Here is a 19,974-nt window from a genome sequence, read left to right as displayed (position 1 = left end):
TCAGAAACTTTCACTTTTATTTATCTTAATATACTTTGATAACATATTCTTGTTCGTTCAACCGTCTTTTGTTTGCATCATTCTATATAATGTTCTTTCATTGTTTGGATGTGTGTAGAAAATAATAGCCTACAAATGAAGAACCACTGAATGGTAGGTGTGTCCAAACTTATTTTAAATATATATATATATATATATATATTTTATATCTATCTATCTAGTATGTATGTACACACCCACCCCAGTGGTGTAAAGTAACTAAGTACAATTACTCAAGTACTGTACTTATGTAAAAAATGTAGGTATTTTTTACTGTACTGGAGTATTTCCAAATGTCTATACTTTTACTTCAACTCCACTACATTTCAGAGGCAAATATACTTAATTACTCCTATCAAATTATTTGAAAACTTTAGTTACTTTGTAGATTTTGATTATTATTACAAAACACACATTAACCACTTCAGCCCTGCGATGTGAGCTTGTAGATTTGCAATTTTGTAAGGAATTTAAAAAAAAATTACATTTGAAAACGTGAAGAGAAAAAAAACAGAGCGAAACACAAACAACTCAATCAAGGTCTTCACGTCACTCACCACTCCAGAGCTTTTATTTTTGAAACATCCAGAGCGGAAGCGGAAGTGACCGTGGTTGTAAACAGACAGCAGTTGATCCTTATCTGTCATTGGACTCAACATTCTTATTATCATAATAACCTCACATAATAATACTATCATCTGTGTGGAACGTTCTAGGTGAGTTGTCTGGTGTTACACAGAATGAACAAATGCCTGCATGCAGTGTCAATGTCAACTAACGTGAAAGTGCACTAACATTAGCGGTGTCTTGGCTAATGCTAACTGTTATTATAAAGCAAGTTGGAGGTGATGCCTGTCAGACAACTTTACATTATGCAACTAAACGGCCATTCATTTATGCCCAGGCCAGTTTAGCTGGAAATAGACATTGTTAACAATTGACATTGTTGTCAGTAAATACCCGCTAGCTAGCTAACCATTAACGCGTAACACTGTGACTAATATAGTTCCCTGTGTTGGTGTGTATTCATGTCACACATTACTCTGAAAATGCAGTGATCTTCATTCATGTTTAAAATATAGATATGATTTTGTCATCATTCATTTGAAGCGATACTCGTATAACTGTACGGTAGGTACCATGTTTACTTGGGATTATATAATATCATGTAATGTTGATATCGTGCTAGCCCTGCCCCTGAAACATAACTGTCATACCATGACAGTCATGGATGAACTTCAACCCGGTGTTTGCACGTTCTCCATTTACATCTACATAAACGTTCATATTTCAAATATAAAGGGCTTACCCCATGGCCATGGATGTTACAATTATGTACGTGCCCTCAGAACAGTACACGTATCTTCCGTATTGTTCAATAAAAAGCATTTATAAAATACAAAGAAAATGGCCACCGATCGGATTAAAATGCTTTTTTATTGAACAATACTGAAGATACGGGTACTTCTGCGGGCCCGTACAGTATTGTAACATCCGTGGCCATGGGGTAAGCACTTTATATTTGACATCTGAACGTTTGTGTAGATGTACGGGCCAAAAGGGGAGACAGTGCAAAGTCATCCATGACTGTCATGATATGACAGTCATGTTTCAGGGCTAGATGTCGTGCCAAACAACGAAGGCCAGTTCATTATCGTTCCCTATAGAAAGGTTATTAATATCATGAGCGCAATAAAACGTTGAGCCTAATCCACCTCTGTTATCACTTGGTCACCAATTTCGATGCTACATTGTGGCAGCGCTGTAGATTGACGTGGTTCTATTCTGTAAACAAGACACACGAACATGAAGTCACCTTCAGGGCTCTTTCTACTCTAATCTCGTAGTGTGGAGCCACAAGTCACTAGTTTCATTTCTCTATTCCATTTATTTGGCATCTTTTGTTATTGTTTTGATCTCTTCTTGTCTAATAATAATAACTTAATAATAATATAATAATGATAATATAAGGTGTCAGTCAGCAGCACTGACCTGACTAAAATGTGTGTTGGAATTATTTTGTGGCTGGGATATTTTGAGTTGGATACAGATTCCGGAGAATGTATTATAGATTTTCTTTTCTACATACCGGTAGTCTAGTGTTTAGCAAATAAAGTATGGAAAGGGCAGGGGTGGCTCAGAATCATCTTGCCATGACATTGTGCCCAACTTACTTATTTAATGAATACTCAACTTTAATTTCAAAGCAATTTCAACTTTAAAGGTGCAGCTCTCTTGTACAGCAGAGGATATACTGTAGCCAACTCTCACCTTGAGGTTCAGAGGGGTCGTGTTCTCTACAGCTCAAGGGTTGAGCTGTAGAGAACACGACCCCTCTGTTTTGTCTCTGTCAATGTCTCACTTTTATATGCAGTGTTAAACCTAATGTACTCTGTGCTGCCGGCTGGGCAATTAACACTAGCCACCAACAGCCAAATGCTATTAGATTTAGGGATGGGATCCTTTACGATTTTAACGATTCCGGATCCTTAACGATTCCCTCTTAACGGTACGATTCCTTAACGGTTCCCTTAAACGATTCCTATGGGGGGTTCCAAATGTTCCCTTACAGGTCTGTGACTCTGAGAGTTATGGCGGTTCTTGAAATGAAAACAATTGAGAAGTTGAGAACCACTGGTATTGTAATTGTATATCAGACGTGAAGTCCACTTACCGGCTCTGACAGTGTGATAAAACTGGTTCCGGAAACGGTTCCAAATGTGATGGAACCGCTTCCGGTTCCTCAATGTTCCTAATTAGATTTTGAATTTTTCAGTCCATTAGCCATTCAGGCCAGTGCACATGAAATGTTTGTTTCCTGCACTGCTTTTTTTGTGAGCAACAAGTGCCTCAGAATGATATGCAAACATAATGTCAACTCAGCAAAAAGGATGACTGATGAATATGAATATGATGTTCCAGGAGGCACAGCTATGCACAGCTGTGTGCGGGGCACTGGGGCCTTGTCCCCTGCCCTGCTCCCCCAGCTGCTGCTGTCCAACGTAAGCTGCTGCGGCGGGCGCTCGTCCCTCTGGAGCTCCCGTCGATGCCTGGTCAACAGCTCTGCCACCAGAGACTCCCAGCCTCTGCCCCTGCCCAGCCAGGCCCGTGTGGTGATCTGTGGAGGGGGCATCGTGGGGACGTCTGTGGCCTACCACCTGGCCAAGCTGGGTTGGACGGAGATAGTGCTGCTCGAGCAGGGCAGGTGAGTAGTCGATCTGTGATAGACATTAGTGGGAATTGGTGCTGGGCAAATGAGTTCTCCAATAGGATTTCTTGTATATGATTCTTTTGCAGGCTGCTCTTTTGCTTTATTTAGATAGGAGAGTGACGAAGCTGAGGGTAGAACGGAGGAACAATATGCAACACAGGTCTCCAGGCCACATTGAACCAGAATGTTTTGATTGATGTGGTCTATGCATCCCGTGAACATGCATAGACAAAAAGAATCCTATGAGTCAACCAAGGGGGGAGGGCTGGGGGTAGTTTATTGCTAGTGAAAATCAGTCTTTATTTATTTATTTATTACTGTTCCAGTTCATAGTACCTTACCAATATAGGTGGGTTTTTCCACTTTCCTTTATGCTTTATGTTGCCACCCTGCCAAGGCTCCTAGGTAGCTACAGCCATCTATTAAGTTGAACATAGGTGGAGCTCGCTCCAAATACAAGAGAGACAGTGTGAGCTTGCCTTGTGAAACATGGGTTGTATTAAACCTCAGTCACCACTTCAAACAACAACATTGTAGATTATATTCTGTTTATAATTTTAAAACACTTTTAAATGTAACCAAACCCTCTGTTCTTAGTGAAACGGACCTGATTTACAACTGTACTTGGACCGCACCACACCAAATCTCTTTGCAAAAATAGCAAGATCTACAACATGTTCCGTTGCGACACGTTGTGAGCTTGTAGATCTGCTATTTTTGGCAAATGTTCCCCCTAGAATAGGCATGCTGGGGTTCAAGTGGTTAAAAGGACTGGTTACTGGTAAACAGCCCAAAGATCTCCTTTACGTAGGCAGATGCATCAGTAATCGTCAATACATTATGTCATTTTGAATTTGCACAATGCTAAAATTTTCAATGAAAGAACGCTTTCGACATACTGCACTGCACATCTGTCTTTGGAGAATACCTATTAGCCCAGCCCTATTCTCTATTTTCTTTGGTTGAGATTAATGTCTCTTGTATTAAAGTAATACTTTGTATTTGGTGGTCAGACTCGGAGCAGGAACCACGCGTCTGTGTGCTGGCATGGTCAGCGTGGCCAAGCCCATCTCCATTGAGTGTCGCATGGCTGACTACTCCAACACCCTATACCAACAGCTGGAGGAAGAGACGGGAGTCAAGACGGGTACGTTCAGTTCACTTCTGTTTTCACCGTTTCAGTCTAATTCACTTTATAACTCAATTCTATCTCGGTCTGAATTCAAAGCAGTTTGATTCGCTTTTAGGTTGATTCAGTTCAGTTCAGTTCAGTTCAGTTCAGTTCAATACAACAATACACACAGTACAACATGAATTGTGCAGGGCCTGAATTTCAGCACAGAATTGTGGGTATTGTGCATAATTAAATTGCTTTACCTTACCTTAATCCTAATGTAAATAATACCTAACCTTAACCTGACTCTAACATCTGTTGGAAAATGCTTTGGATAACAAAATATACCCGCCGTGGGATTCGAACCCATAATCCTTGGAACATGAGCCTATTGCCTAACACACTGACCACGCCATAAAGGTCGCAGGTTTAGCATGGTTTTCGTTGTTATCTGAACCTGGCTTTGCCCCCTTTGTGGTATAAAGTGGGCAGGTTTCTTTCTGCCTGCAAATGAACCAGAGGCATGTAAGGGTGGGTGCTGGCTATGCTTATTTGTTTGTCTGCCTTGTTCTCTGTTTCTGTGAATTGCAAATTCTCTTTTTCATATTATCATTATGAACTTTGCATCTTTGTCCCTTGTGTATTCTGACTTTCCAAGGAGTAGTGTGTGTAGGACAGGGGTGTCAATGTGGCGGCCCGCTAGCCAAATCTGGCCCACGAAGGGGCCGTAGTTGACTTAGAAGGTCAGACATTCAACAATAATTGGAATGATCACCATTTCTTCTGTGAGTTCAGCTGTAAACTTGTGTCTTTCATATGCACGCAGCAAGTGGCTATTGCAAAGGAATACAACATCAAATACTAACAGCACAGCACCATTGCAGGTTTTCCATTGAGGGGAAAACTGTTGTAGCCTCATGAATCACACCAACATATTCGTCATTGGAATATTCTTGAAATATGAATGTAATGTTTGTATTGTAAGACTAGACTGGTGCCTGTTGGGAACGATGCAAGTTGGAAAATCAAATCGTCATTAATTGAAACGCTCCCAAAACAAAAATAGCTTGTAGCCTGTGACTGTAATACCAATCATAAAGTAGGTATAATCTTCATAATAAACAACATTAGTAAAGTGAGACACTGTAGTTATACTGTACGTACTTTAGGTATAGCAGAGAATGAAAGCAGGCTGAAACTAAGTGACAGCTGCGGGAGTACACGCTGGTCTGTTGGCACAAGCGTCCACACACATGAACATCCCTGATGTTGCCAAGTGGTTGAAGCAGAGGGTGTCTAAGTATCATGAATTTCAGGCCCTGTACCAAATAAGCTAGGTACTGTACATAGCATTCACGTTACTTGGTGTCCAATGTGAGGAGTGATAACTTTAGACTCCTATTACACTGTGTGTGTGTGTGTGTGTGTGTGTGTGTGTGTGTGTGTGTGTGTGTGTGTGTGTGTGTGTGTGTGTGTGTGTGTGTGTGTGTGTGTGTGTGTGTGTGTGTGTGTGTGTGTGTGTGTGTGTGTGTGTGTATTTCAGGTTATGTGAGGACAGGCTCCTTGTGTTTGGCTCAGAATCAGGACCGTTTCCTGTCTCTGAAGAGGCTGGCATCCAGACTCAAGTACGCTTTCTCATCTAGTAGTTTCACTACACGTAGTTGAATTTGAAGTTTCACTACGGTTTCCAGCAGGAAGTGTTTCTGACAAAATATTCAGATTGACCCACAATGTGATTATTCATTATTTATTTTGATAATGAACAGCTGTTGGGCTGAGATATAGTCATGTTACTGAAAATACAATAGCAACAGAGAGATGGAGAGCCCAGGAGTACTTTCTCCTTTATTGTGTCTCGTGTATTGCTAGATAGCTAAACACTGAAAGGTAATATCAATGTCCAGTCATGGAAGTAAAGTGCTGTTGCTTTTAAGTCTTTGCATACATGTATTTGTCACTGTGTTACATACAGTACATGGTTTACTGGTGGTGCTGGTTGATATAAGTCACTTTTTCCATGCTGCCTGCCTGTGGACTGGATTTCAGTCTTTTCCCCCCTGTCTTTCACACTCCCTCTCTCTCACTCTCTTTATCTCTGTGTGTCTCTCTCTCTCTTTCTCTCCATGTGGTTCTTTAATTCTGCAGGGTAATGGGAATCAGCTGTAGCGTCATTAAGCCTAAAGAGGTGGCTAAACTCCACCCTCTGGTTAACATCCATGACCTGGTGGGTGCACTACACCTCCCTGGAGACGCAGTGGTCTCCCCACCTGACATCAACCACGCCTTGGCTGTCGCTGCTGCTAAACAAGGTTGGTATTCCCACTAGAATATGAATCGGAATTAAATTAGCTCGATTCATTGTGACTAATCACACTTACATTTTAAATGAGTATCACAATCGAACTTATTGCTGGGGGATGCAGTGCTAAAAGTAGTACTATGACCCAAAAATGAAATCAATCAACATTCCATTTGTCTAATGTTTCCACTACATTTTTTTATGACACAATTCAACAATGTCATCCTTGTTTTCTAATATTTCTTATTATATTCAAAACAGACTGGCTAATTTCACAGGCTAAAGTCAAAGCAAAAGAGACTAAATTATTTTCTTTTACACTGTTGAAAATATAATGACATTTTAATAAAACGTTTTATTTTGTCATATTGAAGAACATGACTTAATTGCTTAGAAGTAATTCGAATTATAGTCACTTTATAGAATTGAAGATTAATTGAATATAAATATATCCATATTCAGTTTGCTATGATAAGAGTTGGTCGAGTCATTCAAAAACACATTTTAGGTGTAAGGGGCAGTGCTTATGAACTTCCTCCCATTCTGGCTCTAGGCGTCCAGTTCTTGGAGAGAACCAGTGTCCAACAGGTCTTGGTGGACAGGGGACATGTCACAGCAGTGGAGACAGACAGAGGAGCCATTGAGTGTGAATACTTTGTCAACTGTGCCGGACAGGTGAACAAATATTCATTTAGTTGTGTGTGTAATCTCGACAGCATTACAAATTAGGGTAAACCTCAATGCTCTTTTCGAGAATAAATTTGTTTTCAAAATTTGTTTTATTTATAGCACATTTCAACAAGGCATTTCAATGTGCTTTACACAGAACATCAAGCAAAGGAAACGCAATTATACAATGACAAAAGGATGCATGAAACAAAAGAACTAGGTCTTTAGAAAGGTCTTTATTTGTGTTTTAAAAGAAACAAGAGTAGCAGCAGACCTGCAGTTTTCTGGGAGTTTGTTCCAGATATGTGGTGCATACAAGCTAAATGCTGCTTCCCCACGTTTATATTTGGTTTTAGGGACAGAAAGCAGACCTTTCCCAGATGACTTGAGAGATCTTGATGGTAGTAGGTGGAAGGATAGAAGGGTGGCTGGCCAGATAGGTGGATAATACTGTAGAGGGCTATGCATGTTATAATAATCAAGGTGCCATGCTATCAGTGTGGCTCTGTGTGTGCTTACTTGAAGACTACCGTGACTATACGACTATGGTGTATTGAAGAGAAAATGTTTTCATTCATGCTTTCTCTCTCTCTCGCTCCTCCTCATTTCTGTTTCTATTTCTCACTCCTTCACCATCACTCTATTCCTCTTTTTCTGCTTCTATATTTCTTTCTAGTTTGTGATCCAGTGATACTCTAACGTGTGTGTATTTGTGTGTGTGTGTGTGTGTGTGTGTGTGTGTGTGTGTGTGCACTTTACAGTGGGCTTATGAACTGGGCCAGGCCAGCGAGGTGAAGGTCTCGGTTCCTCTGCACGGCTGTGAACATTTCTACCTGCTCACCAAACCACTCCAGACACCCCTACCGCTCAACACGCCAGGTCTCGCACAACAAATGCACCTCAAAAGATTCATTTCAGCCATGAAACGGGAAGACAGATGGCAACTTGATTTTCAAAGATTTCATCTTTTCGATCATTTTCTCTCGACAGCTGTGATGGATATGGACGGTAGGATCTACGCCAGGCCGTGGCAAGGTGGCCTGCTGTCTGGGGGCTTTGAGAAGAACCCCAAACCCATTTTCACAGAGGGACGCAACCAGCAGGATGTCCAGAACCAGCAGGAAGACTGGGACCACTTTGGTATGGGCCGGGGGCCATGAAACACGGCATTAGGGGCTGTGTCCACAGAAATTCTTGTGCCTTTCTGCCATACATTTCTATTGTTAAGACCCGCTGGAGCGCTCCTCTTCCCAATGCCAAGCATTGTTTCAGCGCTCTGTACCGTATTTCTGGTGGAGCATTTTTCAAACAAAAATAGTTAAACTTTTGAAGAGGAGAAACGCTCATCACTGTCACATTTGATCCTCCTGGCTGTGTCTGACAACCCGTTCATTTACGACCTGACGTATCTGTCAGTCCATGTCCGTATTATGTCCAAATATGGAGATTGCTGATGTCATCAGTATATGCCCGTTGCCCAGCGAGCTCTCTGGACATGATATCCAAGCTTTCTGTGGACACCGCCTCTTAAATGATTATGTTTCCCCTCGTTTAATATTTACTTAACAGGCATTGTTTGCCTGATACCTGTAGAATATTGTACATAGACAACAAAGCTCACCACTTAAAGGTAGGGTAAGTGATTTTCTTTGGTCAACATAAGTGTTAAATAGCTCTATATTCTGATGGTACTCATTGCTATAGAGTGCTTGTTCAGTAACAGGAGTCTCCATGTCTCTCCAGCTCTTTATTAAACAGAGAATGCATTTTCAGGTCAGGATACCAATTTTATCCAATCAGGATAGAGAACTCAGACAGGATACAGATTAAACAAGTGAAATTGAGAAGTGATGACACAAAGAAATTAGCAGACAAAATTGGAACTGTAACACTATAAAAAACTAAGCTGATAAATGGGTACTTTCTCCTGATTGGCTGAAATGTTGTCACCTACCTGACAATGTATTACTATTTTCTGTTTATCAAATATCACTTTAATACCCTACCTTTAATATGAATAGAATGTGTGTTAAAGTCATGTAGGAGAACTGGTGATTACCTGAGTAGGGTCCAAAGTACCAGGAGTCATGATAGACGATTCACACCACTTTATGAGCTTTCCCGGCATTGCGTGTTCGGGTTTCGGTACCCACTACCCAGCATTGGCTTGCTGGGTTATTACGTGGGTGAAATAGTCTCCCTCCGTCCCTCTCCAGCCCACCCCACGTGCAATGTTGCCAGGTCTGCTTATTATAATTTTCCCCAAGGTTTTATTTGAAAATAGCAGATCTACAAGCTCACAACGCGTTGCATCGCAACGCGTTGCGAGCTTGTAGATCTGCTATTTTCAAATAGCTGATGTATATTTTTAAAGTGCTCATGCGGCCCATAGTCGCTTCTTTTGGCCTTGTTTTCCTAGACCTGGTTGCTTGTTTCTCTCCCAGAATCTGGCAACACTGCCCACGCGCTGACATCGAGCATGTCCAGTCCATGTATTGGCATATTTGCCGATGTGCGCAGGTGTTGAGCATGTTCAGTCCATATATAGGCATATTTGTCGATTTGTGCTGACATGGGCATGTCCAGTACATATATATCTGCACGTGAGAAAACCTATTTCTCTCTGACGCTTGTCATTAGATGTCCAGGCAAGTCGTCCACTCTGCAATTGTGTGCCAAACTGCAACGGTGAACATTTTCTTCCATCTGCTTTATTCATCTCTTACAATATACTTCATTTTTCTTAAGCAGAACAAATATAAAGGAGCGGACAAGAGAGCAAAAACATGTTTGAGGCGAAAGGGATCCCCTTTATTCTGCTGGACATGGCATGTCTAATTCTAGGGGGTCTGCCTCTGGCCGTGTTTAACCTGGGTAAGATCTACCCCTACCAGAGGGGCTTTTTCTGTAACGATGACAGCATCAAGTACCCTTTCCACGACAGCACAATCACCTCCACGGTGCTTTACACAATGTCCTTCACCCTGCCTATTGCCTGTATGATCTTTGGGGAGTGCCTTTCAGTTTACCTGAAACGCATCACATCCGAGTCCTCTTTCAGAAACTGCTATGTCGCCTGTGTTTACAAAGCTGTTGGTGCTTTCCTCTTTGGTGCCGCAATGACCCAGTCTCTGACCGACATAGCCAAGTATTCCACTGGCCGTCTCAGACCGCATTTCCTGGATGTATGCAAACCGGACTGGAACCTTATCGACTGTACGGCAGGGAGGTACGTTGAAGACTACACTTGTTCTGGAAACGCCAGAATGGTCAAAGAGGGCAGGTTATCCTTTTACTCAGGACACTCGTCTTTCTCCATGTACTGCATGCTGTTCTTGGCTCTGTACCTTCAGGCAAGACTGCAGTCTGCATGGGCCAGGCTCCTTCGACCTACTATTCAGTTTTTCCTGATCGCCGCGTCAGTGTACACGGGACTGTCCAGGGTGTCTGATTATAAACATCACTCGAGCGACGTGGTGATCGGACTGCTACAGGGTGCTCTTATGGCCCTTATGGTGGTCTTTTTTGTATCGGACTTTTTCAAAAAACGTGTGAAACCACAGATGGAGGTCGACAACCCCGATACAACCCCTCAGGAGACCCCCACAAATGGAAACTAGCCTCTGTCATATATTTTGAATGGACACAGAGCATTGGCTATGGAGTATGTGATGTAAATGTGCTTCATATTCTTGCTTTAAAATCCACATAAGCTAGAGGATGAATGTCTGTAAAAAATAAATTAAAAAAAACTAGAAAAAGAATGTTAACCTTTTTCACAAATAGGATTTAAATGGGTGCATAGGTACAGACTTACCAAGTCTTCATCAGGAGGTGAAGTGGTCCATACATGTACTGTAAGTGCCTGATCAACCCTTCAAGTCCTCACCTGTCCTGAGATGACTTGACAAGTATGCAGGGGTTAAAGGTTTTGGATGGACAGGAATCCTGTATCCTGTACCTGCTGAGCCAGTCTGAAGACGTTATTGCATGTGCCCACTAAAAGGGTTGAAGCACTAAGGGGAAGGAAAACCTTCTTTGTCCTTTTAATTGTAAGTTCATTGCACTGCTATGATTTAATGGATGAGTTTTGTAATGTTGTCTGAATGCAAATACCGGTATGCCTATTGGGTCCAGTGTTAAATCTGCATTTGCGTTATTCATTGATATTAAACAATGGGGGGGAAAAAGCCTGGGAAAGATGAGAGAGACAAATATGCCCACTTGCCTAGTCCATATATGGGCATATTTGCCGATTTGCGCTGACGTTGGTATGTCCAGTTCATATATGGGCATAGATATGTCGATTTGCGCTGACGTTGGCTATGTCCAGTTCATATATGGGCATAGATATGTCGATTTGCGCAGACGTTGGATATGTCCAGTCCATATATGGGCATATCTGCGTGCCCGCCTCTGTGAAAAAGACTATTTTACTGCAACAATATTGATTAGATCTCACTGCTCATATTGGTGTTTGGCGCATAAGACGACTGGCAACGACGTACTGAGGAGCATCTTGTATTATTGTCATTATTAAGGGAGAGAGCAGAAGGAATATACAGTAAGGGAAACAAGAAGAGACTGGACAAGAGAAGACAACGGCAAACAATGTTTGAGAGAGGGATGTTTGCGAAAGGGATCCCCTTCATTCTGCTGAGCCTGGCATGTCTGATTCTAGGGGGTCTGCCTCTGTTGGTGTTTAGCCTGGGTAAGATCCAACCCTACCAGAGGGGCTTTTTCTGCAACGATGACAGCATCAAGTACCCTTTCCACGACAGCACAATCACCTCCACAGTGCTTACTATGGTGGGCTTAGGCCTGCCTATTGGCTGTATGATCTTTGGGGAGTGCCTTTCAGTTTACCTGAAACGCGTCAAATCCAAGTCCTCTGTCAGCAACTGCTATGTCGCCTGTGTTTACAAAGCTGTTGGTACTTTCCTCTTTGGTGCTGCAATGAGCCAGTCTCTGACTGACATAGCCAAGTATTCTATTGGTCGTCTCAGACCGCATTTCCTGGATGTATGCAAACCGGACTGGAACCTTATCGACTGCACAGCAGGGAGGTACGTCGAAGACTACACTTGTACTGGTAACGCCAGAATGGTCCATGAGAGCAGGTTATCCTTTTACTCGGGACACTCCTCTTTGTCCATGTACTGCATGCTGTTCTTGGCTTTGTACCTTCAGGCAAGACTGCAGTCTGCATGGGCCAGGCTCCTTCGACCAACTGTTCAGTTTTTCCTGATTGCTGCGTCAGTGTACACAGGACTGTCCAGGGTGTCTGATTATAAACATCACTCGAGCGATGTGGCGATCGGACTGCTACAGGGTGCTCTTATGGCCATTCTGGTGGTCTTTTTTGTATCTGACTTCTTCAAGAACCGTGTGGAACCACAGAAGGAGGTCGACATCCCCGATGCAACCCTTCATAATATTGTCTGATGGCAAATATGTCTATTAGGCCCAGTGTTAAAGCTAAGGCTGGCTCCGCACAGCCGATATTGACATTCTTCTGATTTCAATTCCAAGGTTTGGACGCTACCTCTGATACTAGTTTGGACACGACTTTACTCTGGAACGATGCATGCCCCACCCGGTTATGCAATACCCGTTGTACCTGTTGTCAAAGTACCCGTTGTACCTGTCTGTCCAATTTATGCCCATATATGGAGATGTCTGTGTCTGTCTGTCCCTTTTATGCCCATATTTGAAGTTCTGTGTCAGTTATGCCAAAATATGGCTAGACTATGACATCAGTACTATATATTATTGATGACATCAGGGTACATCAGTGTACATCAGGAAACCCATATATGGAGTTTTATAAATATTTTTTGGAGATCCGCTGATCCGACTGACTTCCCACTTCGTTCATCACTTCGTCGGATCCTCAGCGATACATTCGCAGGGTTTGAAGTCGGATCGGTCCCATATATGGCTAGCGAGACGCATGATGAAATTAATAACCTATAAATAGCACCACGCACTTCAAAAAAATTACTTATTTGTGCGTGGTGCTATTTATAGGTTATTAATTTCATCATGCGTCTCGCTAGCCAATCAAAGCAAAGGGTCTGAATAGAGTCAGCCAATCACGGTACAGCGAAAAGGGTGTGAATAGAGTCAGCCAATCACAGTACAGGGAAAGACACATTTTCACGACTGGTCTTTTCACGACGGTCCCAAACCCACTTATAGGAGCGGCTACACCGCTCAAAAACATAGTAAAACGTCAAAAAAACTGGGTGCGCCTCTGCCACCGAAAGTGTGCTGTAAATAGCAGTGGATGAATGAGCACCTCACTAGTCTCTACACTTGGTAGACCTGATTCAAGCTGGCGGGCGTTGCAAACCATGGTACACTACCCATACTGCACCTCTGTACCTCCAGGTTAAATAAACACTAACTGTTTATTTAAACTTTTTTATTTTTAAAGAGATTTTTCCAAAAGACAAACACTACTGCACACTGAGACACAAACACAATGTATGTAATGAAATCCCTGGGAATGGGAATCCCTGCCGACCAATAGCCCAGATCCCGCTGACCCGATGAGGGGAGAACACTGTGCAGAGTGAAGCCTACATTATGATGTTGTCCTTCCCACTTGTAGCAGGAGGTTAAAAGTTGATATTTAATAGCTTTAAAAGGGACAATATACTATAGGGACTCTTAAGGTCTCTTAAGCCGTAAACAAAACTTTAAACCTTAAAGTGATGTTTTGCACACTCTGTGTGAAGTTTGTGACAAGGTTCATTTTTTTTTTGCTTTGGAAGTAATTAAAGTCGGTGACATAAGGTTAGTTTTTTCCCTTTAGAATAATAAAAGGCAGAAAGTACTGGAATGTGTGTGGAGAATTTAAAAAATATATAAAACCAGAATATTTTCAATACCAAAACTGAACTGAAACCGTGACCCACAAAATTAGCTTTTGAACCATAACCATAGCTTTGAACCGCTGCATCCCTAGTGCCATCACCATGAAAATAAGATGATGTGTAGCCTGAGTGTCATGAGGCAAATGACCATAATGTCTCAAGTCAGCATGTACTGTATGTGTAAAAAAACAGTGTGTGTGTCCTGCAGAGCCCATGCTGAGTGCTTTGCTGAGGAGGATGCCCAGTCTGGAGACGGCAGAGATTCACCAGCTCGTCAACTGTCCCGAGTCGTTCACCCCAGACATGCGCTGTCTGATGGGCGAGACGCCAGGCATCCATGGCTACTATGTCCTGGCTGGGATGAACTCCTCTGGCCTGGCCTTCGCTGGTGGAGCTGGAAAGTGAGAATGAATGGGTTTCTTTGTTCTCTCTGGCTTTTGCTTAGTTTTTTTTTCTTTGTCTTGTTATGACCAAGCATGCTTCCAGTCAGAGTCCAGAGACGACACTGTGACAATATTTTGTTTTCATTATATGAGAGTATTGTCATAAAAATACTTCATACAAAACATTGTAAATATCCTTCTAACATACCGTAGTGTTTTAATTTTATGACCAGTGTTAACACAGTTTAGTTCACACTGATTTCCCCCATAGTATCCACCAATTGGCACTAAAATGGATAGCCAAACCTGTGTATGTTGAAATAAGGGACAAAAAAAGTAAAAAATATTCGCTGTGTTAAAACCAATAAAGGTAAATGTTAAACTTCAAGTAATAATATAAAAAAAACATATAACCCTAAAGAAGAAAAAAAGAAGTAAGGAAAGAAGACAAAGTATTAGTCATCACAGTCATCATTACACAGTAAATACTTATACTGTGTATAAATACTTAGTGTACTCGGAAAATGGTACAACTGTTATTTTTGTCCAGGTACCTGGCAGAGTGGATGACCTATGGTTACCCTACAGCCAACGTGTGGCCCCTGGACATCAAGCGCTTCGGGAACCTGCAGAGCAGTCGCACCTTCCTCAGGCACCGGGTCATGGAGGTCATGCGTGAGTGAACACACTTCCTTTTTGTCTTCTGCTGCAAGACAGTGCAGAACGTATGTTTCTATATCAGTGGTTTTCAAACTTTGTCATGTCAAGGACCTCCAAAATTATATGTATTTTGGCCGCCGACCCCCATCTCAAAATATTTTGTTCCAGGGACCCCCAGAAGCAAAGAATAGTTAAAAATGTTCGCTTTAAACAATAAAATTTGCACACATTTTCACGATTTTTCTAAAATAGCAGATCTACAAGCTCATAGTGCGGCACCGAGTGCCGCGCTATGAGCTTGTATATCTGCTATTTTTGAATAGCCAAAGTGTAAAATAATGCTTTTTTAGCTCAAATGAAAAAATGACACAGATGCGTTCCAGGTCTTAATGGGTTAATATTGGAAGTCATACTCATAATAAAACATGTCATTTCTCTTTATTCATGTACATTTATATTTATTTTGTTTTCTATCTATCTCTATCTAAAAAGACAAATACAGATTACATATCTTTATTTGTATATACATGGTGTATGTATACACCATGTTTACAGCGTGGTACAGTCCGTGTCTTTGACTGCCTCTACTTCTCTTCCTGTGTCTGTCTTGCCTTCGCCCAGCCCTGCTGTATGAGCTGAAGGTTCCTCGCTGGGACTTCCAGACGGGTCGTCAGTTGAGGACCAGTCCCCTGTACGACAGGTTGGACACACAAGGGGCTCGCTGGATGGAGAAACATGGCTTTGAGAGGGCCAAGTACTTTGTCCCCGCTGGAAAAGGTACACAGATTACAAGAGGAGGGTTATAGACATTGTTGGGCCTTATTCACTCGTTTTGTGTGTAGAAATTATCTTAGCATAATAATCTTACATAAAATGACCATCAGATTCAAGAAATGTATCCACCAGACAGACACTTTTGTATGTGAAATTTTAGGCTGTCTTACTGAATGTATATTAATCATTTGTAACAGAGGGTGCTGAAAACGCCAAACGTAGCTTAACTAGGAACAGTTCATGTACATAGCATACCCTAAACAGGACTGTAACTGGGATGTCACCATTTTCCTTAACGTTTCTCCTGTCTACCACGTTCAAAACCTGATAGAATTGCATGACAATGGCAGAAAGCATCTTTTAAGACCGGCTGTCCCGAAAGCACAGACTTCATTTTTTTGGGTGTGTGCGTGTACTGTTTGTGTGTGGACGACGTGTGTGATTTTAGATCTGCTGTCCTTGGACCAGAGTAAGACTTTCTACAAGCCCGACTGGTTTGACATTGTGGGGGCAGAGGTGAAGTGCTGCAAGGAGGCTGTGTGTGTCATCGACATGTCCTCCTTCACTAAGTTTGAACTGACTGTGAGTGAACGCTTGTTCTTCCAACAGTAAGCAATGATCTATACTTAGTTGCACGCCGGTGTCGGTACCACCACGTGTTGTGCACTTGTAGATCTGCGATTTTCGGTGCATGACAGGGTTTGATTTCTTACATAAAACGCCATATATCATAAACACAACATCCAATCACACCCAAATTGCAGTCGCATGTTGAGGGGCCTCTGTTGTGTGCAGGCAACCCAGCCTGGTGGAGATCTGCGCTACAAGGAGTGCACTTTTGTAGTTACTTTTTGTAGTTACTTTTTGCAACTGATGGGGAAGTGAATGTAAAAGAATTTGGCCGCTGCTAGGATGAAGATTTGTCTTTGTTTGAAAGCTAAGTGAAGTCTGATGCCGCTGCTAGCATTGTGGTCCTCATTCTCTGTCCCCGTTTTTGTGTCTCAAGTCCACAGGAGACCAGGCACTGGAACTGTTGCAGCACCTCTGCTCCAATGACCTCGACGTCCCTGTGGGACACATCGTTCACACAGGCATGCTCAACGAGAGGGGAGGCTACGAGAATGACTGCAGCGTAGTCCGGGTCAGCAAGAACAGGTCCGAAAATGTTCGCTTTAAACAATATATATTCAAAGATTTGCACACATTTTCACGATTTTTCAAAAATAGCAGATCTACAAGCTCATAGCGCGGCACTCGGTGCCGCGCTATGAGCTTGTATATCTGCTATTTTTGAATAGCCAAAGTGTAAAATAATGCTTTTTACAATGCTTTTTACACCCCAAAACAAATGGTTCTTCTGTTGCAACTTTTTCAGGGGCCGTAGAGTCTTTTGTGTTTTTTTTCCGAACCTTCATCTTGTCTTGTTTAATTTTTTCTTCGGCAGTTTCTTCATCATCTCTCCAACAGACCAGCAGGTCCACTGTTGGTCCTGGATCAAACGACACATGCCCAACGACCCACAGCTCCACCTAGAGGACGTTAGCTGGAAGTATACCGGTTAGCACAAAACGTTGTTTATACTGAAGCACACATAAGCACAAAACCAACGTTGCTCGTGTTACTAGTAGAGCATAAACCAGTCGGGTGTGCCGATCATGGATCAATACGATACGATATATGACACTTTTTTATTATGAAAATATATGGAGGGGAAATATATATATATATATATATATATATATTAGATTTTTTTTTTTTATTATTGCAAAAAAAAAAGATAATGAAAAAAAGAAAACATCTTTTTTTTTTTAAACACTTTTTTTTCTTCCAAAACGATACATATCGTCACGAAAACGTATCGCGATATATCTCGGGACGATATATTGGCACACCCCTATAAACCAGCATTACTACTTGTACAGCACAAACTAACAGTACTCTTCTAAAAAACCCTCTCCACTCTGTAGCACTAAATCTGATTGGTCCCCGTGCCATGGACGTACTGGCTGAGCTGTCCTACGTCTCCATGACTCCCGACCACTTCCCCTCCATGTTCTGTAAGGAGATGAGCGTGGGCTATGCTAACGGCATCAGAGTGATGAGCATGACTCATACAGGAGAACCTGGCTTCATGCTCTACATTCCCATAGAGGTGGGTCACTCGCATAACACTGGACACGACTCATACAGTATTTCTTAATGTCCCCAGAGCGTGTTAATATTATTCTCTCTAGCTCTTTCGTCTTCCTCCTCTTTCTTTCCGTTTCTCTCAATCTATCCCTCTCTCTCCATCTCTTGTCTACCCGTCTGTCTCTTCATCTTATCTATGCCCATCTCTCTCTCCAACTCTGTTTGTCTGTGCCGTGTAGATCTTGTACACTCGTATCACTGTATCGCTGTCTTTGCATGCTCCCATCAGTACGCCCTACACGTGTACAACGAGGTGATGTCTGTGGGACAGAAGTATGGCATCCGTAACTCTGGTTACTACGCCCTGCGGAGCCTCCGCATCGAGAGGTTCTTCGCCTTTTGGGGCCAAGACCTGGACGCCTTCACCACCCCGCTGGAGTGTGGACGAGAGTTCAGGGTCAAGTTTGACACGGTCTGTCCAAAACTCTGATACTGGTTATATAGGTCATGTATCTGAGGCAAAAGTCACAGTATGTGAGGTTCAAGTAATATTTGAACCTCCAATTCTTTTTTATAGTTTGTAATAGCTAGTTTGTAGTAAATTAGACTATCTTTTATATTGAGGGGGAAAAGGAGCGGGCCTAATATACAGTAGAGCCCTTTGGGACCCCGGTCAACTAAGTTTATAGGATTCAAGTGGGTAAAAAGGATTTCACTGCTTCTGCTTAAAAAAAGAATACCATTAGATTTTATAGTTAGGTGTTGTGAATGAGCTGATTGTGAACCGCTGTTCCTCCATCCATCCTGTCTTCAGTGGTGGAAAGTAATTAAGTACATTTACTTAAGTACTGTACTTAAGTACATTTTTGAGGTATTTGTACTTTACTTGAGTATTTCCAATTTCCAATACTTTTACTTCTACTCCACTACATCTCAGAGGCAAATATTGTACTTTTACACCACTACAATTATTTGAAAACTTTAGTTACTTTTCAGATAGAAATTATTACATTATAAAACATACATTAACCACTTTAGCCCTATTTTATACCTAGGCTATTTGAAAATAGCCGATCTACAAGCTCACAACGTGTTTTGATACCAATACTTTTGTACTTTTACTCAAGTACATTTTTAATCCCGGTCTTTTACTTGTAACAGAGTACTTCTACATTGCAGTATTGATACGTTTACTTAAGTAAAACATTTGAGTACTTTTTCCACCACTGCGCTGTCTTTACATCTCTCCATCTTCCTCCAATCAGGACACGGACTTCGTGGGCCGCGAGGCCCTGATGCAGCAGCGGCAGAACGGGGTGTTCCGCCGCTTCGCCATGATGGTGCTGGAGGACCACGACACGGAGCTGGACCTGTGGCCCTGGTGGGGCGAGCCCATCTACCGCAACGGCGAGCTGGCCGGCAACACCACCAGCAGCGCCTACAGCTACACCCTGGAGCGCCACGTGTGCCTGGGCTTCATATCGCTGCCGCCGGGCCCCGACGGGATCCCCACGCCGATCACGCCCGATTTTATCAACCGCGGGGAATACGAGGTGGACATAGCGGGCCAGCGGTACCCGGCGAAGGCCAAGCTCTATCCCTTCAGCTCGATGTTCGCCCAGCAGAAACGCCGCAAGGATGATCTGGAGCTCAGCAACTTCCAGGGGAAATGAGGAGGAGGGGCATTCTGCAGCGAATTAAGGCCTGGGTTCGCATCTGTGTCATTTTAGATTTCTTTGGGCTATTCAAAAATAGCAGATCTACAAGCTCATAGCGCGGCACCGAGTGCCGCGCTATGAGCTTGTAGATCTGCT

General features: G+C 42.5%; 3 protein-coding genes across 3 annotated transcripts; all 3 read left to right on the top strand.

Moving 5' to 3' along the window:
- Positions 1–635: 635 nt before the first annotated feature.
- pdpr (pyruvate dehydrogenase phosphatase regulatory subunit) lies at positions 636–19,895 on the top strand. Its single transcript, XM_080428385.1, has 17 exons — positions 636–755; positions 2,962–3,244; positions 4,264–4,397; positions 5,908–5,989; positions 6,510–6,673; positions 7,217–7,338; positions 8,094–8,211; positions 8,323–8,472; positions 14,422–14,614; positions 15,147–15,271; positions 15,878–16,033; positions 16,479–16,612; positions 17,037–17,185; positions 17,475–17,587; positions 17,998–18,182; positions 18,450–18,632; positions 19,426–19,895. Exons 2-17 carry the CDS (start codon positions 2,973–2,975, stop codon positions 19,831–19,833), a joined length of 2,688 nt encoding a protein of 895 aa, XP_080284511.1. The 5' UTR covers positions 636–755; positions 2,962–2,972; the 3' UTR covers positions 19,834–19,895.
- Positions 10,119–10,952, top strand: LOC308085255 (phospholipid phosphatase 1-like; the record flags this gene model as incomplete). The annotated part of the gene is made up of 1 exon (XM_080428333.1): positions 10,119–10,952. One exon carries the CDS (start codon positions 10,119–10,121, stop codon positions 10,950–10,952), a length of 834 nt encoding a protein of 277 aa, XP_080284459.1.
- Positions 11,959–12,777, top strand: LOC308080510 (phospholipid phosphatase 1-like; the record flags this gene model as incomplete). Its single annotated transcript, XM_080422406.1, has 1 exon — positions 11,959–12,777. The coding sequence occupies one exon, from the start codon at positions 11,959–11,961 to the stop codon at positions 12,775–12,777; it is 819 nt and encodes a 272-aa protein (XP_080278532.1).
- Positions 19,896–19,974: the final 79 nt, after the last annotated feature.

The sequence above is a fragment of the Gymnoscopelus braueri genome, assembly GCF_963280865.1.
Source record: "Gymnoscopelus braueri genome assembly, chromosome: 1".
NCBI classification, from domain to species: Eukaryota; Metazoa; Chordata; class Actinopteri; order Myctophiformes; family Myctophidae; genus Gymnoscopelus; species Gymnoscopelus braueri.
The sequence above is the reverse complement of the archived record's forward strand: the minus strand, read 5'-3'. Positions and strand labels throughout refer to the sequence as shown.

What these genes read in the sequence shown, in the direction of transcription:
- pdpr (XM_080428385.1), top strand. Translation starts at nt 2,973, where the DNA reads ATGCACAGCTGTGTGCGGGGCACTGGGGCCTTGTCCCCTGCCCTGCTC. An exon ending in CCTACCGCTCAACACGCCAG is followed by an intron (nt 8,212 to 8,322) that starts GTCTCGCACAAC and finishes TTCTCTCGACAG; the next exon opens with CTGTGATGGATATGGACGGT. An exon ending in TGCTCTACATTCCCATAGAG is followed by an intron (nt 18,183 to 18,449) that starts GTGGGTCACTCG and finishes TGCTCCCATCAG; the next exon opens with TACGCCCTACACGTGTACAA.